The 26,521-nt window shown below is 38.2% G+C and overlaps 1 protein-coding gene across 1 annotated transcript; it reads left to right on the top strand.

The window, feature by feature from the left end:
• The first annotated feature begins 471 nt into the window (after positions 1 to 471).
• On the top strand, positions 472 to 26,521 carry LOC122126361 (vomeronasal type-2 receptor 116-like). Its single transcript, XM_042701003.1, has 6 exons — positions 472 to 587; positions 4,859 to 5,147; positions 6,302 to 7,108; positions 8,024 to 8,242; positions 24,547 to 24,670; positions 25,599 to 26,521. The coding sequence occupies exons 1-6, from the start codon at positions 472 to 474 to the stop codon at positions 26,519 to 26,521; spliced, it is 2,478 nt and encodes an 825-aa protein (XP_042556937.1).

Below are 26,521 nucleotides of genomic sequence, written 5' to 3' on the forward strand. Positions count from 1 at the left end.
GCATATTCTGATGCAATCCAATTGCGTCATCCCAAATAACTTTGATGCAAATATTTCCTTGACACAGATATTAGAGCAAATACATCAAAGACAACTTCATCCCTGGGGCATCACTATCTGAGGTCCTGGAGGAAATCACATTACTTAGGATGAAGAAGGAGAATCTGCAAACATGTTTTCAATTCATGTTTTACTCTGCATTCAGGGCCGCAGATGCAGAGCCCCAGGGAAGTTTTACCCATTCTTCCTGAGGATTCACAGAGGCTTTAATGAAAGATGCGCTAGAGTGTACCTCTCTGTCAATAAAAGACACATAGACACCAATAAAAAGATTTATGAATATATATACCTGACAGCCAGAATTTCACCTAGGCAGGTGCATCAAAAATGAGCCTTTTGATGTTCACAATTGTTCTTCTCCAGCTTCCCCTCCTTATCAGGTCCTGTGCTGGCACTGGCTGCTTTTCTACTATGAAGCAACGAGCACACATGGATGGAGATGTAATGATTGCTGGGTTTTTCCCTCTCTACACTTTGGGAACAGATCGCAGTCAAAGTGATGATTCTGGAGATGGACAGAACAAGCCGTAAGTAACTCATAATTGTATTTCCATTTACTAATTTGTTCTCAGGATGGGCAATGGTAACTCCAAGTGTACACATGAATGCTCTCTGTCTTCTCTACCCTGACATCCCATCCTTTTGCTAGAGAAACACCTCAGTTTCATTATTTTATCTCGCATCTACTTTTGAGCGGTTTTCTGCCTACAAGTAAGAGAGAAATCTAGTTTCCATCCAAGTATATTCTTCTTTCTATGATGGTAAGCTCTTCGTGATATTTACTTCAGTTTTATCTACCTTTTGATTTGTAGAACGTCCTCTTTGCTTGATTGATTATTGCTACTGTGTTTTCACACTCTAGTTCCTTTTCTTTTTGAATTTAATTTTAATATAAAGATGATTATAGAGAGGTTATAGTTATGAAAGTCAGGTAAAGAATACATTTCTTTTCGAACAATGTTACTCCTCCACATGTTTCCTCCCACTTCTTAATCTCCTGACTCCTCTTCCGCTCCAAGATGTAAAATTCATTTCCAAAGCAGTGTCTAGTAAGTATTACTGTTAAATTGGCACATCTTTTGTCTCACTGTTTCTACTTGATTATTTCATTCCTTTTACTAACTTGCGGAAGTTTTTACCATTTCCTAAATTTTCTATAGCCATAGGTTTTTTTTTAAATTTTCTTTTATCTTCATTATTTTATTTTCAATTTTTTAAAAATTACATTGTAAAGAACGTATACAAAGAAGATATACAAAGGGGTTACATAATTAAGCTAGTGAGTATATTTCTTTTTGAACAGTGTCACTCCCTCCTTCATTCTCCTTCAGTTTCTCCTATCCCGACTACTCTCCCTGACAAGGGGTATAGTTTCTGCCATATTGTCTAATGTGTATCATTGCTTAATTGTTTCACCTTTTGTCCCACCCTTTCTGTTTTCCATTCTCTTCCACAAATTAGATAAGCTTATATGCAAAACAGAGGGTAGAAGAATAACAAACAGGACAAGAGGGGATTAAACCAAAGAAAAGGCGAAAGGAAAAAATGGAAAAAGAGGAAAAAGAAGAACAGAAAACAGTACAATAAAAAAAACACTTTGTTTCTAGCTCCTTCAGATGCAGTGCAGGTGCTTCAGCTAATTATCTGTTCTCTTGATTTATAGGAAAGGTTATGTTTTCCTTTTATTCCCCTTTTTCTATACCCATATGGTTTTCATTTTCATTTGTTCCAAGGAACAGTTTATTTCTTGAAATTTGCCTTGAAAACAATTCACTTTATTATGCATTAATCATTTAATTAAATTGAATAATCTTAATTATTATTTTACCACTTAATTTTGGTTAATGGATAATTCATGTAATTTTCATGTTATATGCTTATTTTCCTTGTTAATTTCTATCCTTACTATATGTGTTTGTATATATGCTCAATATACTTTCAACATTTTAAAAATCTGGATGGCTTTGTGTCCCAACCCATGATTGTTTGCTTGGAGAGAAGTTTTACTCAGAAGTTGAATGAGGTGTTCTGCTGGTGTATGTGAGGATCTTCTGATCAAGTGTGAAATTTAGATCTGCTGCCTCCCTGTTGCTTTTGTCTGAATGATCCATCCATAAAATCTTCAGCTATTATTATATTGAGGACTATCAAAGTCTGCTTAACATAGTTTAGTGATTGTATAGTATGTAAATACACATTTTGAATTGCTATTTCATCTTGTAAATTTGATATCTTCATCATTACATTACAAAATATCACTTCATTGCTTTGATTAAAGTCTATTGGATATGTTATAGACACTCCTACTTTCTTTTGTATTTCAATTGTATTTACTGACCTTTCTTATACTCACTGAGGGCCATTGATGGTGAAGTGAGTTTCTTGGCATCAACGTTTCCTTTGGCCTTGAGTTTTTATTCATTCAGCCATTTTAGCTCTTACTGGTAGAATTTCATGCATTTACCTTTGCAGTCATTGTTAACAGGTCACAGCTCCTTATTGCTATTATGTTAATTGAACTTCTTCAACTCTTTCTCTCCTTCAGTGGTTATGAAGGAAGTTCAATAGTAATGTCTTTTGATTACTGGATTATGAGCTTTCATTTGCTGTTATATATTTTCTATTAATTACTGGGCTGAAAATAGATGGCAGGAAGCTATTTTGGAATAACAACTATCTGGGATGAGGAGGATGAAATAAAAAGAGAAAATAAACATACAAGCAATAGAGGGTTATGATCAAAGTCCATAAATGAATGTTCAGAAATGTCATAATGAAATCTTTTAATTTAATTTTAAATTAAATCTTTCATTTAATATATTAAGATGAAATGTTAAAGACAAACAGGAACTGCAACTGCATTATATTCCTCTTATCATTTGTAATATTGGATATCCAATTTTATATTCTACAGTAATTACAAGATATAATTATATTAACAATTTTTCCCTCTGCATAAAAATTGTGTGTGTGATTTTGCTAGCACATTTACAATTTTAGAGTATTTTCAACTAGTTTTATAGCCACTTTGACTAGTAGGTTTTATACATTCTTGAATATTTTTATTACTCATCAATGGTTCAATCTTTTGGACAGAATGCTTTTCTGTTAACTATGCAAAAATAACTGTTTATTTTTGTATACATTGGTTCCATAAACATTTAACATTTCCCATTTAAAAACTTCTTCAAACAGCTGTCTAACCCATTCTGATTTTCTCGCAAAGTGGTCATGTTACATGGGCATTAAATTTGGATGACAAATAGAATACTTTGTTTTTTTTTTTTTTTTTGTGGAACAGGTGTGTGGGAGTATATTCTTTTAATTGTACTTGTCTGGGAATACTTTTACCATTTTATCCTTCACTTCTAATGGATATCTTTGCTGGCAACAGTAATCTTAGTACACAATTTATCCATTTTTGTCCCTAATATTTTAAAGATTGTCTGCCGTGCTCTCCAGGATTCTATGGATTTTAATGAGGAGTCAGCCATTAGGAAAACAGAGGAATACTTATGTGTTATGAGTTCCATTTATAGCTTCTGTACACAAGTATGTGTTGTGGTTAAACATTTGATTAAGCTTTCATCTCTAGATATCTCATATTTCTATCATTGTCTACATTAGGAAATTTAAATTCTGCCATTGCTTCTTAGAACAAGCATTTTAACTTTTGTCATTCTCAACCATTTACTAAATCCTCAATACACTAATATTTACTTTTTCAAAATAGTGTTGTAAGCTTTTGACCAATCATTTTCCACATGTCTTCATTCTTACTTTCAGGTTCCTCCTACATATGCATATGTTCAATTAGACTTTATTCAAGCTTACTATTTGTTTCTGTTTAGAAGACATCATTAACATGATAGGCTTCTAAAATTGAAATTTCAAGTATGTGTATACCATGTGTTAAACAAGTTAAGCCTCACATTTTTATTTCTTTCTTGCCTCCATTATTTCCTTTTTAAACAATATGTATTGATTCAATATTATTTCTTTAGAATGTGTGTGTACACATACTCACACCATTGCACAGACATAACAGAGAGAGAGAGCAAAGTGTTGATTCTCTTTATTCCTCTGTAGTCTTTCTAGAATCTCAACCTAACAATATTGAGAAGGCAATAGAGATTACTGCATTTTACAATGGTGGCTTTGAATCTTTGGATTTCAATGTAAAGCTTACAATTCTTTCATTACTCTTCATGTTGGAGATTTCTTTCTCCATTATGATGTGCTTGCAGTTAGATTCATCCCCTTGGTTTTATTACATAAATAAGAATAAAATTCCTTCACCTGGTATTTGAGCTGTCTTCTGGCTGATATTGCAGGAAGAGCTGTTCAATATGTCAGGTCTGTTAGTTAGAGAAACTTAATATAGAATCTTCCTTAAATAACTATTGAAGATGTATTACTTAGCCCAGCCTGCCTTATAACCACATAAGATAAACTGGGTGACCGAAAACACAAGATTTTTCACACAGTGGAGCTAGTTACTCGAAGATAAAAAGCAAGAGAATATTTGGTGTCTCATGAAAGACTATTCTATGTTTAATGGGCAACATTAGTGTTTGCTGTGGTGCATGTGATAATGGGGAATAAGCAAGCTCTCTCTTAAGTTTCTTAATCTTATGCATGACAAATTCCCTTCATGTCCTTAAACCCATAGACAAGCATAAAAGACTATATTTGCATTCAATCATAGTTGGGATAATGCTTTAACATATTCATTGGCAGAGAAGCAAGTATTTAGTCCATCAAATTGATGTTTTAAATTTCTATGCTCATTATGCAGGTTTATCTTCAACAACTACCAGTTTGTTTTGGCCTTGGCTTTTGCTATTGAAGAGATCAATGAAAATCCTCATATTTTACATAACTTGACACTAGGATTTAATATCTGTAATGCTCACATGGAAACTTGGAAAACATTTAAAAATCCCTTCACGAGCCTCTTTGGGAAGGACAACCTTCCAAACTACTCCTGTGTGAGAGTGAGCAAGTCTATAGCAGTACTGACAGGACCATCAGGATTATTATCTGCCCAGATTGGTATATTGCTGAACCTGTACAGGTTTCCCCAGGTGAGAGCGGGAGGAGTGAAGGGATATAAAAAAGTATCTAATTTGGTGCCATTTCAGCTGTTAGAAGATAATTATAGGAAGATACTGGATTTATGAACCTATCAAATTTTGTGATATCAAGAGTAAGTATTCAAAGTAATAGAGATCCACACTACCATTTTTAGGAAAGGTACTGGAAAAGTGAGAGCCACAAAGAGATTGTTTGGACTTTTAAGCCTTGTCAATAATTTTCTTAAAAAATCAGGAAATGGAAAAATGACTTTAAAGTATAGCAATATGTTGAGCTGTGTCCTGATGGCTAACTGCAAACCTAGCTACTAAGGAGACATCTCTAATTAACCAACAAAAAGCAGGAAGTAATGTGTGGTTTGAGTGATAGAGAGGTAGCTTTGAGGGAGAAAGCCAAGGAAGTGCACGAGGCCATGAGTTCATGCCCCTACAATAGTACACACACACACACTCTCTCTCTCTCTCACACACACACACACGTGTGTGCGCATGCACGTAAGATATTATGTTGAATGATGTAACTCAGACTCACAAAGGGAAAGGGACATGTGTTCTCTCATATGTGAAAGTTAAATCTAAAATATGAACATGTAATATAAAACAAATATAGGACACACACATATCCATTTACAAATAGATTTGATTAATCTGTAAACTATGGTACACATAGAGGTGGAATCCCATGGTATAACATTTCTGATCAACTAAGAGATATAAATAACTAACACTAGAACATTGAAGCATAACTTGTCTGGGGAAAGTTGTTAGAGGGATGTGCAAAGGGGCAGAGAAATATGGAGTAGATAGGTGGGAAAATACAACATATCACATATATGTATGTATATGTCTATATATAGATATTTAGATATATATACATATTCAGATGTGTGTGTGAAAATGGACCTAGGAAAGTCAAGGAATGGGTAGAGTTGCTATAGATTGAATGAGTTGATGGAAATAGTGACAAAGATCAAGGAGCTTTGTAGGAACAAATTGAAATGTACAACTATTAAAAACATTTTTTTTAACTAAGAAAAATCTACCTTCCACCTACTTCAAATGGTTATTTAATACATATCATAAGTGAGATCATAATGGATAGAAATCTTCTCATTCATGGAGCATCCAATTTTCATTCCCTTTAGCTTACATTTGGGCCTTTTGATCATGCTCTGAGTGACCATAAGAACTTTCCTGCTCTGTATCAGATGGCCTCAAAGGACACATCGATAGCCATTGCCCTGATCTCCTTACTCCTTCAATTCAGCTGGAACTGGGTTGGACTATTGACCTCACAAGATGAGAATGGCTTGTGGATTCTTCCTGAATTGAAAGAAGAGATGGACAAGAATAGAATTTGTGTAGACTTTGAGCTAGCAATCCCAACCTCTGGCTTGGCATATGTTTTTAAAGTCATGGCACTTTATAAACAGATTAATAAATCTTCAGCAAACGTCCTCATCATACATGTTGATAATGAAGCCTTACTAGATATGGTAAGATGTATTGAGCAATTTTTAGTAAAAGGAAAAGTTTGTATCATGAACTCACAGCTAGAGTTCACCATGAGGAGGAAATATTTTGTATTAGGTTCATTACATGTACCTCTCATTTTTTCACACCATCATCCAGATATTTTGGGATTCACAGATTTTGTCAAGGCAGTTAACCCTTTCAAATATCCAGAAGACTTTTTCCTAGCGAGGCTATGGTTTCTGTCTTTTAATTGTTCAGATTCAGAGTCAGACTGTGTAACGTGGGAGAACTGTCCTCACGAAGCCTCCTTGGATTTGTTGCCTGGACACATTTTTGACACGACTATGTCTGGAGACAGTTACCATATATACAATGCTGTGTATGCTGTGGCCCAGGCTCTCCATGAGCTGCTTCTTCATCAAACAGAAACACAAACAGTGGGAAAGAGGGAAGGGGCAGTGACTTCCCCTGCACAGGTAAGGCCTTCTGTGTTAGATGACATACCCCATACGCAATGTCACTTCCTAGATAGTTTTCATGCCATATAAAATTTAAGCATTTTTGGTATGTTTTCCAAAAACCAACAAATAATATTTGTTTAAATGTCTGTGAAGTACTCTGGACGTATTTTTGTGCTCTTCAGGAAAAGCAGGCCATAACAAGGATCAAGTGAGTTCCATGTTTCATAAATTCTTTTAATTACAAATAGGGTCAACATATTCATAGCAGATAGTTTTTCGTATTTTTTATTGTCAAGGTGATATACAGAGCAGTTACAGTTACACAAGTAAGATAGTAAGTACATTTCTTGTCAAACTTGTTACCCCTTCATTCATTTTTCTCTTACTTTCCCTCCCCCTCCCCCTAAAATTGTACAGATCATTTCCAAAATATTGTCTTGTGTATATTGCTGTTGCTTTGGCCCCTACCTTATAGCAGATGTTTTGAAAACTATAAATGCACCTTGAGTTTCCCTATGAGTTTCTTATAGCAAAAGAATGACCTGCTGAAAAGAATTATCCACATTTTGCATAAGGAACCTAGTTTTATTCTACTTTAAATATTAAAATTTTACCAAGTTCATATTAGCAACATGCATAAAATTAGTGGTTGTGGGAAACAATGGCTAGACGACTGAGAGTCATCTTATTTGTGACTCTCTAGACTTGGTTTCTTTTGAAAAGATTGCATCTACCCCTTTGCTGAGTGACCAAGATTTGGCAAAATTATTTTCATTCCTCCATAGATTTTCTTCTGGAATGCTTCATTAGGTGGTTCTACTATTCTTTCATTCTACATCAAAATTTAAAGGCAATCAGGAACTTTTTTTCTTCAGGTTTTCTTTCGTAACTCGGGATGTACTTCACCATAAGATGATGTATGTCTTTTAGCTGCACTTTTTTCTGAAGAACATCCAGATTCACAATACTGCTGGAGATCAAGTGACTTTGGATGAGAAAAGGAAATTGGAAGCAGACTATGACATTGTAAACATATGGAATTTCCCAGAAGGTCTTGAACTTGAGGTGAAAGTAGGAAAGTTTTCTCCATATGCTCATCAACTGTCTTTATCTGAAGATATGGTACACTGGGCCATAGGAACTACAGAGGTGGGTTGGGTTTAAGTGCAATGATTTTAAGGACATATAAGTAAGAAAATTTCAGCCTTAAAATGTATATCTGGTTGGATAACATATAAGAAAATTTCAGCCTTAAAATGTATATCTGGTTGGATGCCAGCAACCTATTCCTGTAATACTAGCTAATTAGGAGACTGAAATAAAAATATTGTGGTTTGAAGGCAGTCCAAGCAGGATCTTCTCTGAGAGGCTTATTTTCATTTAACCACCAAAAAAGCAGGGCTGGACACTATTGACTCATGCCTGTAAACCTATCTACTCAGGAGAAAGATATCCTCAGGTCTAAGATTACATATCTGTTGAAAGTCCAACTGGGCAGAAAAGTCTTTGAGACTCTTTTCTCAATTGACCATCAAAAACCTCAGATGGAACCTCAGATCAAGTGGTAGAGTGCTTACCTTTAGGAGAAAAAAGCCCAAGGAAAATGAACATGTACTTATATCAAACCCTGGGACTAGGACAAAAAAAAATAGACATTCACAGTCTCTACATGGTGATTTAGAATAGTGTCATAAAATGCATATTTCTTTATTTTATTTTTTATTTTATTTTATTTTTTTGTGAACATACTGTACAGAGGGGTTACAATTACATGAGTAGGATAATGCGTACATTTCTTATCAAGCATTGCAGCCTCCTCCTTTGTTTACCCTTCACATCCCTTCCCAGCCTCCCCCCCCCAATCCGTCCCCCCACCCCCCTCCCGCACCAATGTTGTAAAGCTCATTTTCGACATGACTACTTGTACATCTCATTGTTGCAACAAGTCCACCTGTATCCTTAAACGATTTGTTTTTCCCCATGTCATCCACAAGTTACACTGACATCAAATATAGTGAAACAGGGGTTATACTGTGGGATAGGGACATACAAAGCAACAAAGAGATAATCTTATAAATGCGTTAGAAATGAATGAAAGAAAAAACATTAAAATACATATCTAAGGGTTCATTTTCCTAACATCACATTATCTGACCTTTTCCACTTGACTCATACATATACAAGATATTGTAATAAGGGAAACCATGGGACCTATGTTTCTTTGGGCTTGGCTTACTTCATTTAATATAATTTTTTTCAAGTTTTTCTATTTCCTAACAAATGGGGCAATGTCCTTCTTTCTGATGGAGGCATAGAATTCCATTGTGTATATATACCACATTTTCTTGATCCATTCATCTACTGAGGGGCATCTGGTTTGGTTCCAGATCTTAGCTATGGTAAATAATGCTGCAATAAACATAATTGTGCTGGTAGCTTTAGTGTGGTCTTGTTTGTAAACATTTGGGTAAATGCCCAAAAGTGGGATTGCTGGGTTATAGGGGAGCTCTATGTGAAGTCTTTTGAGAAACCTCCATACTGCTTTCCAAAGTGGTTGAACAAGTTTACATTCCCACCAACAATGAAGTAAGGTTCCCTTCTCTCCACATCTCTTCCAGCATCTGTTGTTGTTAGTGTTCTTGATTTTTGCCATTCTAACTTGAGTGAGGTTGTATCTCCATGTTGTTTTGATTTGCATTTCTTTTATGGCTAGGGACGTTGAGCATTTCTTCATGTGTCTATTGGCCATCCTTCTTTCTTCTTCAGAGAAGTTTCTCTTTAAGTCATTAGCCCACTTATTTATTGGGCAGTTGTTTCTTTGAGGATTTGTTGTTGGGGTTTTAATTTTTTGATTTCCAAGTATATTTTAGATATGAGACCCTTGTCTGTTGTATGGCTAGTGAAGATCTTCTCCTAATCTGTGGGCTTTCTATTAATCTTGCTAGCTATGTCCTTTGCCATGCATAAGCACTGCAACTTCATGCAATCCCATTTGTCCAACCTTCCTTTGATTTGTTGTGTTTCCGGGTCTCTATTCAGAAAATTTCGGCTTGGGCCAAGGAGACCTAGGGTTTCTCCTATTCCATCCTGTGATGTTTTCAGAGTGTCTGTTTGACTCTGATGTCTTTGATCCATTTGGAGTTGATTCTGGTGCAGGGTGATATATAAGGATCTAGCTTTAGTTTTCTACAAGTAGTTAACCAATTTTGCCAGCACCATTTACTGAAGAGGCTGTCTTTCTTTCATTCTATTGTTTTAGCTCCCGTATCGAAGATTAGATGGCTATAGGTCTGTAGGTTCATTTCTGGGTTTTCAATTCTATTCCATTGGTCCTGAGGTCTGTTCTCGTGCCAGTACCAAGCTGTTTTGATTACTATGGCTTTATAGTAGAGTTTGAAATTTGGTATTGATATTCCTCCAGCAGTGTTCTTTCCGTTGAAGAGCGTTTTTGCTATTCGGGGTCTTTTATTGTTCCATATGAATTTTTGGATTGCCTCTTCTATTTCCCTGAAGAATGAGGTTGAAATTTTGATAGGTATCGCGTTGAATTTGTAGATACCATTGTGAAGTATTGCCATTTTCACGATGTTAATCTTTCCAATCCAGGAGCATGGGAGGTTTTGCCATTTTCTAAGTTCTGTTTTGATTGCCTTTTACAAGATTTCAAAGTTTTCATCATAGAGGTCCTTCACTTCTTTGGTTAAGTTAATTCCTAGGTACTTTATTTTTTGTGGGGCTATTACAAATGGAGTTGCTTCCCTAATTTCAGCCCCATTTTTCTCATTGTTGGCATACAGAAAAGCCATTGATTTTGGGGGGTTAATTTTATACCCTGCTACTTTGCCAAAGTTTTGAATCAGCTTGAGTAATTTGGGAGTGAAATCTATGGGATTCTTTAAATAAAAGATCAGGTCATCTGCAAAGAGAGAGAGTATTATTTCTTCCTTCCCTATTTGGATCAACATTATGTCTGCATCTTGTCTTATTGCTGAAGCTAGGCAATTTAATACTAGATTGAAGAGAAGTGGAGAGAGTGGACATCCTTGTCTTGTTCCTGAGTTAAGAGGAAATGGCTTTAGTTTTTCACCATTAAGTATAATGCTGGCTGTAGCTTTGTCATATACAGTCTTTATTGTATTGAGGAATGTTTCTTGGATTCCTAATTTTTCCAAAACCTTCATCATAAAGGGGTGTTGGATCTTGTCGAATGCTTTTTCTGCATCTGTTGAGATAACCATATGGTTATTTTCTTGCTCCTGTTGATGTGATGAATAATATTAATTGATTTGCGTATATTGAACCAGTTTTGCATCCCTGAAATGAATCCTGTTTGATCGTGGTGTATAATTTTTTGGAAGAATTGTTGAAGTTGGTTGGCCAAAATTTGTTGAGAACTTTTGAATCAATGTTCATCAAAGAAATGGTCTATAGTTCTCTTTCTTTGATGAGTCCTTGCCTGGTTTGGGGATGTGGGTTATGATGGCTTCATAGAATGTGTTTGGTAGTGAACTCTCCCTTTCAATTTCATTGAGGAGTTGGAGGAGTATTGGTGTGAACTCTGCTTTGAAGGCTGTGTAAAATTCTGCTGTAACACCATCTGGTCCTGGACTTTTCTTAGCTGGCAGGTCTCTTATTGCTGTTTCTATTTCAATGCTTGATATGGGCCTGTTAAGATGGTTAAACTCATCTTGGTTTAGTTTTGGCATGTCAATATTTGCTAGGAAAAGGTCCATTTGTGTCAAGTTCTCAAACTTATTAGCATAAAGTTTTGAGAACTATTCCCTTTTAATATTCTGAATCTTGGTTGTTTCTGTGGTGATGTTTCCATTCTCATCTATGAGTTTATTTATTTGGGTGTGTTCTCTTCTTTTTCTGATAAGATTTGCTAAGGGTTTGTCAATTTTGTTAAGTATTTCGAAGAACCAACTCTTTGTTTTGTTGATTGTTTCTATAGTTTTTTTGGATTCTGATTCATTTAATTCTGATTTAATTTTAATTATTTCTTTCTGTCTGCTGGATTGGGGTTTATCTTGCTACTCTTTATTAAAGAGGTTTAGATGTGTCATTAAATTGTTGGATGTAGCTCTCTCCAATTTGTTGATGTAGGAGCTCAGAGCTATAAACTTGCCTCTGAGTGCTGCTTTGCTGTGTAGCAGAGGAGCTGGTAATTTGTGTGTTCATTTTTGTTGAATAGAATGAAAATTAGAATTTCCTTTCTAATCTCTTCCATGACCCACTCGTGATTCAACAGTGTGTTTTTCAGCCTCCATGTGATACCGGACTTTCTTTGGTGGCGTTTGGTGTTGAGTTCTAATTTTATTCCCTTGTGGTCAGATGGAATGCAAGGTATAACTTCAATGTTTCTGAATTTAGCCAAGATTGCTTTGTGGCGTAACATGAGGTCTATTTTAGAAAATGTTCCCTGTCCTGCTGAGAAAAATGTGTATTCTGATGCTGGTAGGTGAAATGTTCGGTAGATGTCTGTTAAATCTAGTTGATCTATGCAGCTGTTTAGATCTGCGGTTTCTCTGTTGAGTTTTTGCCGAGTTGATCTATCTAGTGGGGAGATTGGTGTGTTAAAATCCCCAACAATTAATGTCTTTGGATCTATATGGAATTTGCGAGAAAGTAGTGTTTCTTGGATAAACGTGGGTGTTCCATTGTTTGGTGAATAGATATTTAGAATTGTAATATCCTCCTGAAGGAGATATCCCTTAATTTGTATGTATTGACCGTCTTTACTTCTTCTCACAAATTTTAATTTGAAGTCTATTTTATCTGATATTAGTATTGCAACTCCCGCCTGTTTTATGGGGACCGTTTCCTTGGTAGATTTTGTTCCAGCCTTTAACATTGAAAATGTGTTTGTTTTTACGCCAAGATGTGACTCCTGAAGGCAGCAGATTGAAGGGTCTTGTTTTTAAATCCAACTACACAGTCTAGGTTGCTTAATTGGAGAGTTAAGTCCATTAATGTTAAGCTATAAGACTGAGAGATATTTGGGATTCTTGCCATATTACCCACCTTTTTGGAGGCTGGGAAAACTGGCTTCTTCCTATGGTTCTTGGATTCTCAGTTTGGGTGCAGTTTCTTGGCCTTTGTTGTGGTCTTGTTGGTTTTCTATGTGTAAGACATCTTTAAGAATCTTTTGTAGGGCTGGTTTGGTGGAGATGTATTGTTTCATTTTTTCTTTGCTATGGAAAATTTTTATTTGGCCTTCAGTTATGAAGGAGAGTTTAGCTGGTTACAGTATTTTTGGTTGATTGTTATTTGTCTTTTGGGCATGGCATACATAATTCCAGGCTCTTCTTGCTTTGATTGTCTGTGCTTAGAAATCTGAGGTGATTCTAATTGGTTTCCCTTTATAGGTGATTAATCTTTTCTCCTTGACAGATTTAAGGATCTTTTCCTTGGTCTGAGTTGGTACTGTTTGGATTATAATGGGGCAGTGGGATGTTCTATTCTGGTCTGGTCTATTTGGGGTTCTAAAACCTTCTTGCATCTGAATAGGCCTATCTTTTTGCATATTTGGGAAGTTCTCTGCTAGGATCCTGTTAAATATATTTCCTAGGCCATTAACTTCTGTTTCTAGGTGCTCCTCTTCACCCATTATCTTTAGATTAGGCCTTCTGATGGTGTCTTCCAAGTGTTGCACAGATCTATCATATTTCTTGGACTTGTCTTGGATGGTTGTATGTTCTTTCTCTATGATATCTAGGCTGTCTTCAATACCTGCTGTCTAGACTTTCTACTTTATTTTTTATCTCTTTTCCTTCTAATTGGTCAGCTTTGATGGCATCAAATTCTTTGTTGAAACTTTGTTTTAGATCTTGTATGAACTTCTTTACTTCCTTAATTTGGTGTTCTGTGTTTATTCTCAAATCACTTAGTTGATTGGTTATGGTGTCCTTGGATTCGCATTCCTTCTGTTGGGTTCCATTCAGCATTCCTTTTGTGGTTTCCCTGACTTCCTTCAGCTCTTTGTTAATGGATTCCATGAATGCCTTTAGTGATCTTTGTGTATTCTCTTCCTGCTCTCTCAATTCCTGTATTACTCTTGGATTAGCTTCCTCCCGTTTGTGGGATTCCTGCAGTTCTCTTTGAGTGTTCTCAGCCTGCTCACGCCATTCCGGCCTTTCTCTTTGAGTATTCTCAAGCTACTCACACAAATCCTGTATCAGTTTTTGAGTAGCTTCCTCACGCTTATGATATTCCTGTATAAACTTTTGGATTGCCTCCTCTCTCTCCTTTTCACACTCATACTGAGTCCTTCGTATGTTTTCAATCTTTTCATTTATTATGTTTGCCAGCAGTGTTTGTAGATCTATTTGGGAACTCTCATCTGGATTATTCATTATCTGTTCTGTCCCCTGATTATCAAGATTGGGAATTGAGATACCCGATTTGCCATTTTTCTAGTGTTTTTCCGGCTTACTCTGCTGATTTGAGATGAAAATAGCACCAGTTTTGTGCTAGAACACTATCTTAAGGCAAGCATCAACCAAAGTCTGGATTTCCACAGTCAATGTCTACAGATACAATCTAGTTCAACAAATACATCTATTCAACATCAAACAACTATATGTTAATGGACTACGAACCACAAAGAATTTGGAAAACCAGAAATTATTAGGGCTAGGGAGAGATGTGGGTAAAAAATAGAAATAGATTGATTTGGGGAGGCACAGGGTGAGTTTACTAACTCCTAATATCAAAGCAGGAAATAGGTTGGGTAGGATGAAAGTAGAGAGAGAGAGAAAAAGAAGAAAGGGAAAAGGAAAAGAAAAGAGACCAGAAAAAATAGAAAAGTAAAAATTAATAATATTATGCAGAAGCGAAAACAATCTATTTAGAGAAGAATGTGAATATATGGAGAGAAAGGGAGGGATATAAAGGAGCTGTATGAAGAGGAGAGGTATAAAGAGGTAGTACTGCTATTAAGGAATTTAAGTCTCAGAGGTTTTGAATTGAGTAATAAATTTGTGGATTAAGTGTGTACACAATGGAGGAAAGGGTCTAATATTCAACTACGTGTTTATCTGAGGATGTGCAGGAAAAGAATTAAGTCACATAAAGAAGAATGAAAGAGAGGAAAACGTGAAAAGGATATGAAAGGAAGTAAAAAAGATCAGAAGTTCAGTATAGCTAAACAAAAAACAAAAAGATAATTTACAAAGAAAAAAAGAGAAAGAAAACAAAAAAAGAAAGAAAAACGCATGCTCACGTATCCCTAAAATAAAAATTATAAGAGGAAAAAAAAGTTACTGGAAAACATTTTTTTTTCAAAAAAGGCACAAATTAAACATTAAAAAAAGTTTTAGAAAAGAAAAAAGAAGAAGAAGAAGAAGAAGAAAAACGTTCTTTGATTTTTTTGGAGTGGTGGGAAAAATCCTGTATCTCCCTTGTGTCCATAACTAGCCTCTTCTTGGAGTCTCTGGTCTGCTTGTGGTCCTGTGGCTTGGTTGGTTTCTTAAGTCAGTTTATTCGAACAGGCAGTAAAATGCTCTGCTTTACCCAGGATTTTGCGATCCTCCTCCCAGGCTAGTTCAATGGGAGGCAGATCTGCTTTGAGTATCACAAAAGAGGTGGATGCAGTGATGAGGCTAGGTTCTGGGTAGAATTGAGGCCTTTCAACAAAGAGTAGATTTTCCGGGGGCTAGTTTGTGAAAAATTCACAGAGCCCAGCCTGGAGCCATTCTCAGGGTTTCTGTTTACTGAATTTCAATTGATTGTTGAGGCTGCTAGAGGGAGGGGCAGCCTCTGGCTCTGATTACCCAGTGAAGAAAGCCACTCCTAATGCTGGCACCAGAGCAGGGTGACTTTTCCCTGGGTGGAGCTGATTCTGGCAGGTCACACCGATAAGTTCTTGTGACCTGCTAAATGACTCTAGTTTTATTCCAAGGCCTGAGTTGGAGCTAGTAGCTCCGTCGAGCTTTGTTGGTATCCAAGATGGAGATCTCCGCTACTGGGGGGGGAGGTGGCCTTCCCTCCTCTGCTCCCTGAGAAGGAGTGAGGACGTCAGGCTTCTAATCACGCTGAGTCTTGGTTCCTGGGTCGTCTCTGGTCTGCGAATTGCAGGATGAAGATGTCTGCTCCTTGTCGGTTCTTGCTGGTATTGAGTAGAATCCCCGTGCCCACTGCGTCTGGCTCCTTCACCCTGGACTCTCTGTGGCTCAGGTATGGCGCCTGTGATCTCCGCCGCCACCGCTTCCGCTGCCGTGGCTGCTGCTGGCAAGAGCTCAGATGTGTCTCCTTGCATGGATTTCCCCTCTCTGGTCTGACTCTCTGTCCTGTGATGGCACACTTGGTGTGATTCTCTGGCTTAGGACTGTTCACTGGAACTCTAAAACTGCTTTCTATATGTGAAAGCTTGTTTGGACTCCAGCTTCTCCTCCGCCATCTTCCCGGAACTCTCATAAAATGCATATTTCTTTACAAGTTTTTAACATTATGAAAAAGTACTCAAGGAATCACTTAGTGTGATGAAAGGGTTATTTTTCTCCCTTCTGTGGAGCTTTCATTCAATGGTTATTTGGTTATGCATCTTTGGTGAGAGGAGTCCTTCTATTACGCTATGTGAGAAGATTCTCACTTCATGGGCACTGGAAAACTAAGACAATACTATGTGCATGGAGTTCACATAACCTATAAAGGGGAGGTCTGTGCCCTATCTTACAGCACACTTTTAAAGCTTCAAAGAGTATTCTTCCTTCTTGCACTTCACAATTTCACAGATGAGTAGGAGACAAAATATAATAACATGACTTCAAGGAAGTTCCATAGGGTTGGACACTGGAACATACTTTTTCACCATTAAGGTCTACATTTAAAGGTCTCACATTTTCAATAGTTCCACAGGCTATAGATCAAGGCTGTAGCACATAGTACTTTTGTAATTAAGTGATTGGCAATCTATAACAGCATTTAAATCATTAATTATATTTATGTGTATAGAAATAAAACACTTAATAATTCAATATTTTTTTCAAAATTTTTATTGTGTTTAAGTGGTTACATAATTTCCCAAATTTCATAGTATTGTGAGATAGTGATGCTCAGTTAAAGTCACAAACACATTCTAACTTTCTTGGAGCAAATTGTCTATCACAGTCTATAACATTTATGAGTTCTATGAGCTTTGCGATACAGTTATTTCTTCCACATTGGGTGGTATGTACATTTCATTTGTTTTGCATAGCATCAGCTCTTCCCTCTTTCCCACTTGTTCTCTCCCTCCAATCACTGCCATTAAGTTGTTTAGTTCACTTTGTCAATGTCCAGTGCAGCTGATGGATCCCTGTTACATGTTTTTTTTCCTGATTCCATCTAGTCCGTGTCGTCGTCCTGGTTCCCCTCCAGTGTAGACAAATATACCATACATGTGATCAGCAGCATGGGGTTATTTAGTAGTGATTCGCCCAGATGAGTGGAAGTCCTTTGTTTCTTAAGTCCTGTTAATTTTGTCATATCACCTAACATTTTGGATTTATCAGCCATAATCAGGGAGACCATGTACCATTGTTTCTTTGTTCTTCACTTACCTCGCTCAACATGATTTCTTCTAGCTCCATCTATTTCCCTGCAAATGCCATTATTTTGTCATTTCTAATGGCTGCATAATATTCCATTGTGTATAGATACCACAATTTTTGGATCCATTCATCTGTGGTGGGACATCTGATTTGTTTCCATATCCTGGCTATTATGAACAGTGCTGCAATAAACGTGGAGGTGCATGTGTCCTTGTATAGTGGTTCCTGTTGTTCAGGATAGATGCCTAGAAGTGGTTTGACTCAGTCATAAGGGAGGTCAATATTTAGCTTTCTGAGGACCCTCCAGACTGCTTTCCAAAGTGGTTGTATAAGTGTACATTCCCACCAGCAGTATAATAGGGTTCCTCTTTCTCCACATCCCCTCCAGCATTTGTCATTGGCTGCCTTGAGGATCTGGGACATTCTGACTGGGGTAAGGTGACATCTCAGTGTTGTCTTTATTTGCATTTCCTTCACATCCAGCGATGGTGAACATTTCCTCATGTGTTTCTTTGCCATTTTTATCTCTTCATCTGAGAAGTCTCTCTTTAGTTCCCTTTCCCATTTAGTAATTGGTTTGGAAGGGATTAGTTTCTTGAGTTCCCTGTATGTACTGGACATTAACCCCTTCTCTGATATATTGCTGGTAAATATTTTTTCCCCAATTAGATGGTTGCTTTTCTAGCTTGGTTGTTATAGCTTTAGCTGTGCGGAAGCTTTTTATTTTAAGGTAGTCTCATTTGTCGAGACTTTTTCCAATTTGTTGTGACCCTGGGACTCTGTTCAGGAATTTCCTTCCTGTGCCTATAAGTTCAGGTGTCTCTCCTACTCTGTCCTGCAATAGTAGTTTCAGAGATGCTGGTTTAATGTTAAGGTCTTTAATCCATCTTGAGCTGATATTGGTGAAGGATGATAGCCTGGGGTTCCCTTTTAGTCTTCTCCATGTGGCCACCCAGTTTTCCCAGCATCAGTGGTTGAAGAGACTGTGTTTCTTCCATTGTATGTCTTTGGCCTCTTTGTCAAGTATCAGCTGACTGGAGGCCTGTGGTTTTATTTTTGGATCTTCTATTCTATTCCACTGTTCTTCGGGTCTGTTTTCATGCCAGTACCATGCTGTCTTTGTTATTTGTTTGGCATGGATATCTCTTCCATGTTATCTTTATTCCCTAGAATTGTTTTGGCTATTCTAGGTCTTTTGTTGTTCCACATGGATTTTTGGACTATTTTCTATATTTTAGAGATGTATGTCATTGGGATTTTAATAGGAATTGCATTGAATTTGTATATTAATTTTGGCAGTATTGCCATTTTCACTATATTAAGTCTGCCTATCCAAGAGCATGGGAGGTCTTTCCATTTCCTAGTGTCTTCTGTAATTTCTTTCTTTAACTTTTAATAGTTTTCATTAAATAGTTCTTTTATATCTGTGGCTAGGTTAGTTCCTAAATATTTCATTTTGGGGGAGGTTATTGTGAATGGGGTTGCTTCCTTTATTTCCCACTCTACTTGTACATTGTCAGTGTACAGGAAGACAACTGATATTTGTGGGTTGATTTTGTATCCTGCTACTTTGCCAAAGTGATTTATGATTTCTAAGAGTTTGGGGATGGAGTTTTTGTGATCGTGAATGTATAGTATCATGTCATCTGCAAAAAGGGATAGTTTAACTTCTTCTTTTCCTATGTGGATCCTTTTAGTGTCTTTTTCTTGCCTTATTACACTGGCTAAGTGTTCCAGGACTATATTGAAGAGGAGTGGAGACAGTGGGCATCCTTGCCTTGTTCCTGATTTTAGGAGAATTGGTTGTAGCTTTTCCCCATTAAGTATAATATTGGCTATTAGTCTGTAGTAAATGGCTTTTATTGTTTTAAGAAAAGTTCCTTCTATTCCTATTTTCTCCAGAGCTTTTAGAATGAATGAATGTTGAATTTTATCAAAGGCCATTTCTGCATCTGTGTAGATAATCATGTGATTCTTGACGTTGGCTCTGTTGATGTGTTGGATTACATTTATTGACTTACATATGTTAACCATCCCTGCATCTCTGGGATGAAGCCTACCTGGTTGTAGTGTATGATTTTTTAATGTTTTTCTGGATTCTATTAGCTAGAATTTTGTTAAGGATCTTTCCATCTGTTCATCAAGGAAATTGGCCTGTAATTCTCTTTTTAGTTGGGTCTTTGTCTGATTTGGGGATGAGTGTGATATTAGTATCATAGAATGAGTTTGGGATAGCTCTCTCCTTCTCTATTTCTCTGAAGAGCTTGAGGAGTATGGGTATTATTTCTTCTTTAAGGATCTTAAGGGTCTTCTTTAAGGGTCTTTAAGAATTCTCTTGTGAATCCATCTGGTCCTGGGCTTTTCTCTGTTGGAAGACTTCTGATTGCTTCCTGTATCTTGTTGTAGGATATTGGCTTATTTAATTGATTTACTTCTTTGCTCAGTTTGGGCAACTTGTGTTACTCTAAAAATGCACCCATTTCTGCCAGGTTTTCTTTCTTTAGAGAGTATAACTTTTGAAAGTAGTCAGTTAAAATTGTTTGGATATCTTGGGTATGTGTTGTGATTTTTCCCATGGCATCCCTAATCCTGTTAATATGGGTTTCCTCTCTTCTTTTTTTAAATTAATCTTGCCAGTGGTCCATCAATGTTGTTTATTTTTTCAAAGAAACAGCTTTTTGTTTGGTTAATTTTGGCTATGATTCACCGATTCTCTATTTCATTAATCTCCACTCTTAGTTTGGTTATCTGGCTCCATCTAGTAACTTTAGGTTCCATTTTTTTCTTTTTTTTTTCTAGCTGTTTTAATTGCAACATGAGATTATTTACTTGGTCTGTCTCCATTTTCTTGATGTGGGCACTGAGGGCAATAAATTTGCCCCTCAGGACTGTTTTTGCTGTGTCCACAAGTTTCTTTGTGATGGGTTTTTCATTGTCATTGAGTTGTAGGAATATTTAAATTTCATCTTTGATCTCTTCCATTACCCAGGCATTGCTTAGAAGTGTACTGTTCAATTTTCATGTATTTGAGTAATTTCTGCGGTATGCTTTTTTATTGAGAACTAGTTTGATTCCACTGTGGTCAGATAGGATACAGGGGATTATGTTGATCACATTGTATTTGCTTAAGTTCCTTGCATGAACTTTGATATGGTCTATATTGGAGAAAGTTCCATGAGTTGCTGAAAAGAATGTGTACTCTGTTGATTCAGGGTGAAATACTCGGTAGATGTCAGTTAGTTCCACATGAAGTTTTGCCTCACTTAACTCGGTAGCCAATCCTCTGGTTGGTAGACCTAACCTTTGGTGAGAGTGGGGCATTAAAGTCTCCTAGTATTATCAGATTGGGATCTATTTTATTCTGTAAGTTTGAGAGTATTTGCCTAACATATTTGGGTGCACCAATGTTTGGGGAATGTAAGTTGATGATAGTAATATTCTCCTCTTGGATTGTTCCCTGTATTAGTATGTTGTGTCCGTCCTTGTCTTTGTGCATTGAATTCAATGAAAAGTTCATTTTGTCAGATATCAGGATTGCTACACCTGCTTTATTGCTACACCTGCTTTCTTACTGGGGGCATTTGATTGGTAGATCCTTTTCAACCCTTCACTCTGAGTTTGTTTGTATGTTTGGCTGAGAAGTGGGTCTCCTGAAGGCAACAGATGGATGGGTCATGTTTTCTGATCCAGTCTGCAGTTCTTTTTCTTTTGATTGGCGAATTAAGCCTGCTAATATTAAAAGACAGTATAAAGAGATGCATTGTGGTCCCTGTCATTCCTTGTTTTCCTAAGTTTTTCTTCTTTCCTTTCCTCCTGTGTTTGCTCAGTTAGACGTCTATTACTGCCTGTCTGGGTACAGGTCCCTGTTCCCGGTTGCTTTCTTCAGGTTGTGTGCCCCCTCTTAGTATTCTTTGTAATGCTGGCTTAATGTTTGTGTATTCATTTAGTTTTTCTTTGCTATTAAAAATTTTCAGTTCTCCATCTAGTGTGAATGCTATCTTTGCCGGGTACATCAGTCTGGGTTGGCAGTTGTTTGCTCTCAGGGCTCGTATGGTACTTTCCCAGGCCTTTCTTGCATTCAGTGTTTGTGTGGAGATCTGCAGTGATTCTAAATTTTTCCCGTTGTAGTATAGTTCCTTTTTCATTTTTGCGGCATGCAAGATTGTTTCCTTATTATTCAGATCTATCATTTTTACTATAATGTGTCTAGAAGTGTTTCTCCTGGGTTATTGCTTGTTAAGTTTTCTATATGCTTCTGTATTGTAGGTAAGATGTTCTTTTTTGAGATGGGGAAATTTTCACTGATTACCTTGTTGAATAGGTGTTGCATTCCCTTGCTTTGATATTCCTCACCTTCGTCCACTCCAATTATACGAAAGTTAAATTTCTTGGCACTATCTGCTTACTCTTGAATTTCCCTTCGGCATATTTTATGTGATTTTACCATATCTGTAAATTTTTGGTCCAGTTGGTATATTCTGTCTTCTGTATCTGATACTCTACATTTCATTTCATTCTCTCTGTTATCTGTGGCTTCCATTGTGGATTGCATGGAGGAAATGGACTCATTTATGGATTCAATATTGATTCTCAAAGTCCTAATCTCACCTTTTAATGAGGAGTGTACTGCCTCTATTTTGGCACTAATCTCACCTCGTAGTGAGGTGTGGTCTGCCTCTATTTTTGCTTACATCTCCTGTTTGATATCCTGCATCTCTTTCAATATTTCGACCCTGTGCTCTTTCAATTTCTGGTCTATTTCTCGCTTTATTTCTTGAGTCATTGCCCACAGCATCTCTTGGATATAGCTTTTGTCTTCCATTCCTGTTTGCTCCCACTGGAGCTCTCCCCTGGGTGGCTGCTTGCTTTTGGAGATAGCTTGCTATCCTGGGTATTGATAAACCTTGTAATTTTTCTCTGTGATTTTGCAGGTGATTCAGGGATTATTGGAAACTAATCTGAAATTTTGTTTTGTTCAATAGGTGTTTGTCATTGCTTGGTTGCTGTTTCTGTGCTGGTAGAGAGAGTCTGTACCTGATTTCGGTTCTGTTGGAGGCCAACCTCCAGTTGTTGGTCTGAACCACATAGGGGTTCTCGGCTCTCTGCTGTAGATCACTGGCAGTTCCCGCCTTTAGAAGGTTGAACGGCCTAGACTGCTCCTGTTTGCTCCTACAGATGCTCTTGGCGAGATCGGATGTGCTGGATGCACTCTTCCAGATGTTGGAGTCTGCTATGGGCTCCTGATTTTTTTTTTTTTTTGGCCGGTTGTGGGTTTGAACTCTGGGCCTGGGTGCTGTCCCTCAGCTCTTCAGGTCAAGGCTGGCAGCCTACCATTTGAGCCACAGCACCATTTCTGGCCCTTTCTGCTTATGTGGTGCTGAGTAATCAGATCCACGGCCTCATGCACCCAAGACAAGCACTCTACTGCTGAGCCACCTTACCAGCCTAAGATCATGACTATTATCAGATGCTCGTGGCCTGTGTTGTCCAATTCCCAGCCTAAAATATATGGGTCAGGTTATGGTGCAGATTGGGCTTCTCTTGTCCTGACCCCTCGGGTCTTTTTCTGTCACAGGCGTGCTTCCCAAGGGGTGCAGTTCCCTGTTTTTCTCCCCTCTGCTGAGGCATATGCTCAGCTTCTGATTTCTGTTGGGAAGAATTGGTTGTGTTGCTCAGGCACTGGATTCCCAGGCCTGGTCCCAGCCCCTAGCCTGGGGCAAGCTGGTTGGACCTGTGCTGTTGTGTATCCTGCCTAGGTTATTCAGCCTGGAATACACAGTTCAAATTTCTTCCACTGTTGGGTGTCTTGACACAATGGTGGTGTTCCTGGCTTGGGCATTTAAGGTCCCTTCCGGGGGCACTCTTGCTCTAGCCTGGCCAGCTGAGTGTGCTCCATGGGCTGATGGAGCTCTCGAAAAGTTCCCATTTTTAGTGGGTCCTGGGGTCCAGATGTTGGGATAGGGAGGCTGGGTCAGGTTCTGGGGATTCCCACCAGCTGTGGTCTCCCTTGAGGTATACACTGTCCCTTGTACGGTACTCACCCTGGAGCTAGTAACTGTTTCTGTGTGATGTAGGTCATTGGTTGTTGTTGCAATCAGAGTTCAGTTGAGGTGGTTGTGGGCTGGGATGGGCAGGGTCGCTCTGCATGTTTCTCTTCTGTCTCTGTCTCAGTTGATGCTTTCTGGTCTGCACCACAGGGTGGGCCTCCAGCATCTGCCCAAGAAGTAGGGGAGGGGCCTCCGTGCACTGAGCACTGGGGTTTATCTCTGCTTGTGCTCTCTGGATCAGCACTGGTTCCTTGCAGGTCTTCTGCTCTGGTGTTCTGTGGGCGTCCAGTGTAGCTCTGGGGTTCCCCCAGTCGTACAGACTGGCTTTGATGGGATGGAACCTCTCTGCTCAGATATACAGTGAGGGGTGGGGGTGGGATTTTTGTGCAAGTTCCTGGCTCAGAGGTTTCTCTGTTCATAGCGATCAGCAAGTCCAACATCGGTACCTCAGGTGGCTTCTGTGTGGGTGACCTGCAGACAAACCCTTGTGTCTCTAGGTCTCTGGCAGCCCCCACCGGGCTGGGCTGGCAGCGGCTTCACACACAGCAGTGTGGCCAGTAAAGATTTGGGGAGGGGTCTTCGCTTTTCTCTTGTCTGAAATTCTTCTTTTTCTCTCTTATTCTGTTTTTTTCCTCCTTCTGTTTTTCTCTGGGTGTTTGTCTTTTTGTTGTTGCCAGTCTCTTGGGGAGATTAAGCGATGGAACTTGAACTCTCTTTTTGGTTGGGGAGAGTTGTGGTGTTTCCCTACTGCCCAGTCGCAAACTTAGTTCCCCCTTTAGATTCAGTTCTAATAATTCAATATTTTAAAACTATGGATTGTTGGAGCATTATGTAAAGTCTAAACAATTACTGACACATATCTGCTTGTCCTCAGCCTACTCAATCTGCCTGCAGTGAGAGTTGTAGTCCTGGATTCAGGAAATCCCCTCAGGAAGAAAAGGCAGCCTTTTGCTTTGATTGCACACCGTGCTCAGAGAATGAGATTGCTAATGGGTCAGGTAAGTTCATGCCATAGTGAAAAATTCATTTTCTTTGCTGGTATCCCCAATCCATGCAAGCCAATGCAAAAGTTGTATATTATGATTACAGAATCAAATTCTTCCTTCCTCCACTTAATCATCTAATTGTGACACTGGTTGATTCTTCTTGAAAAAAAAAACATCATGGACTCTGATTTATGCATAAGATTAATTTTTTCTGGTCTATTGTATATATGTTTATTCAAATACTCAGTAATGTAAGCTTAACTTCTATCATAGTAAGTGCAAATCTTTTTAAGCACTAGGACTCCATCTTCTTCAAAATTACTTTCAGACTACAAAGAAAACACAGATCTTGTATATCTTTATTTCCTAGATCTTAGAACTGTTCTTGCAATGGAGAAAATACTCTGGGTTTGGTTTGGTGTAAGAAGCAGGCAAAAGTGTTGTGCATAGCATGACTTTATAGTTTCAAAGAGTGATTTCTCCATCCTCTATAGGTGAGTAGAAGAGACAAATATAACAACTTCAAGGAAGGATCACAGTTGTCCAACTTATATTGTACAGCGAATATAGAGGAAGTTACAAAATTTTACTACCCACAATTTTGAATAAGAGGTTTGACTTGTGCACACATGTCTGAGAATTATGGCAGCATGAAGAGGCACAGAAAATTATTCATAGGATATTAGAAATGGCAAGAAACAATATTTGTGATTGTCATTACAAGCAAAAGAATTTCAATCAGACAAATATGAGAATATGGGAATGAGTGTGGGAACATGACGAAGACATAAAAATAATAGTGAACATGTCTGGTAATACTTGGTAATATTTACTTTATGCTACTAAGTATTCACGTGTCAGTATTATCTCTAGAGAGGGACTTTCTAATTTCCTTTTAAGTATTGGAAATGGATAAATGTTTATTTGAATTCTTCACTAGATATGGAGCAGTGTATGAAGTGTCCAGATCATCAGTATGCCAATACAGAGAGAAACCAGTGCCTCCCAAGAGCTGCAAGATTCTTGACTTATGAAGAACCCTTAGGGATGGCCTTGGCCTGCATGGCTCTTTCTTTATCTACACTCACAACAGGTGTTCTTGGGGTCTTTGTGAAACACAAGAACACTCCCATTGTCAAGGCTAATAATCAAGCTCTCAGCTACATCCTACTCATCTCCCTCATCTTCTGCTTCCTCTGTTCCTTGCTCTTCATTGGCCGTCCCAACACCAGCACCTGCATTCTACAACAGACCACATTTGGAGTTGTGTTCACTGTAGCTGTTTCTGCTGTCTTGGCCAAAACTGTAACTGTGGTTCTGGCCTTCAAGGTCACTTCTCCAGGGAGAAGGATGAGGTGGCTTATGCTATCAGGAGCTCCTAACTTCATCATCCCCATCTGCACCCTGATCCAGGTGACTCTCTGTGGAATCTGGCTGGGAACCTCTCCTCCCTTCATTGACACAGATGCACACTCTGAACATGGCCACCTCATCATCCTGTGTAACAAGGGCTCCTTCACTGCTTTCTACTGTGTCCTGGGATACCTGGGCTTCCTGGCTCTGGTCAGCTTCACTTTGGCTTTCCTGGCCAGGAACCTGCCTAATACGTTCAATGAGGCCAAGTTCCTGACCTTTAGCATGCTGTTGTTCTGCATTGTCTGGCTCACTTTTCTGCCTGTCTACCACAGTGCCAAGGGGGAGGTCATGGTGGCTGTAGAGATCTTCTCCATCTTGGTGTCTAGTGCAGGGCTACTGGGGTGTATCTTTGCCCCCAAGTGCTACATTATCTTGTTAAGACCAGATAGAAATTTTCTGCTTGGCTTCCGGGACAGAAGTCATGCCGGGAGAAATACACCCTCTTAA

This window comes from Dipodomys spectabilis, unplaced genomic scaffold, assembly GCF_019054845.1.
Source record: "Dipodomys spectabilis isolate Male_0828 unplaced genomic scaffold, ASM1905484v1 ptg000276l, whole genome shotgun sequence".
NCBI lineage: Eukaryota > Metazoa > Chordata > Mammalia > Rodentia > Heteromyidae > Dipodomys > Dipodomys spectabilis.

Excerpts from the sequence above, each read along its gene's own strand:
- LOC122126361 (XM_042701003.1), top strand. The coding sequence starts at position 472 with ATGAAGCAACGAGCACACATGGATGGAGATGTAATGATTGCTGGGTTT. Across the intron at positions 588-4,858 it reads GGAGATGGACAGAACAAGCC|GTTTATCTTCAACAACTACC; the intron begins GTAAGTAACTCA and ends CTCATTATGCAG. Across the intron at positions 5,148-6,301 it reads ACCTGTACAGGTTTCCCCAG|CTTACATTTGGGCCTTTTGA; the intron begins GTGAGAGCGGGA and ends CATTCCCTTTAG.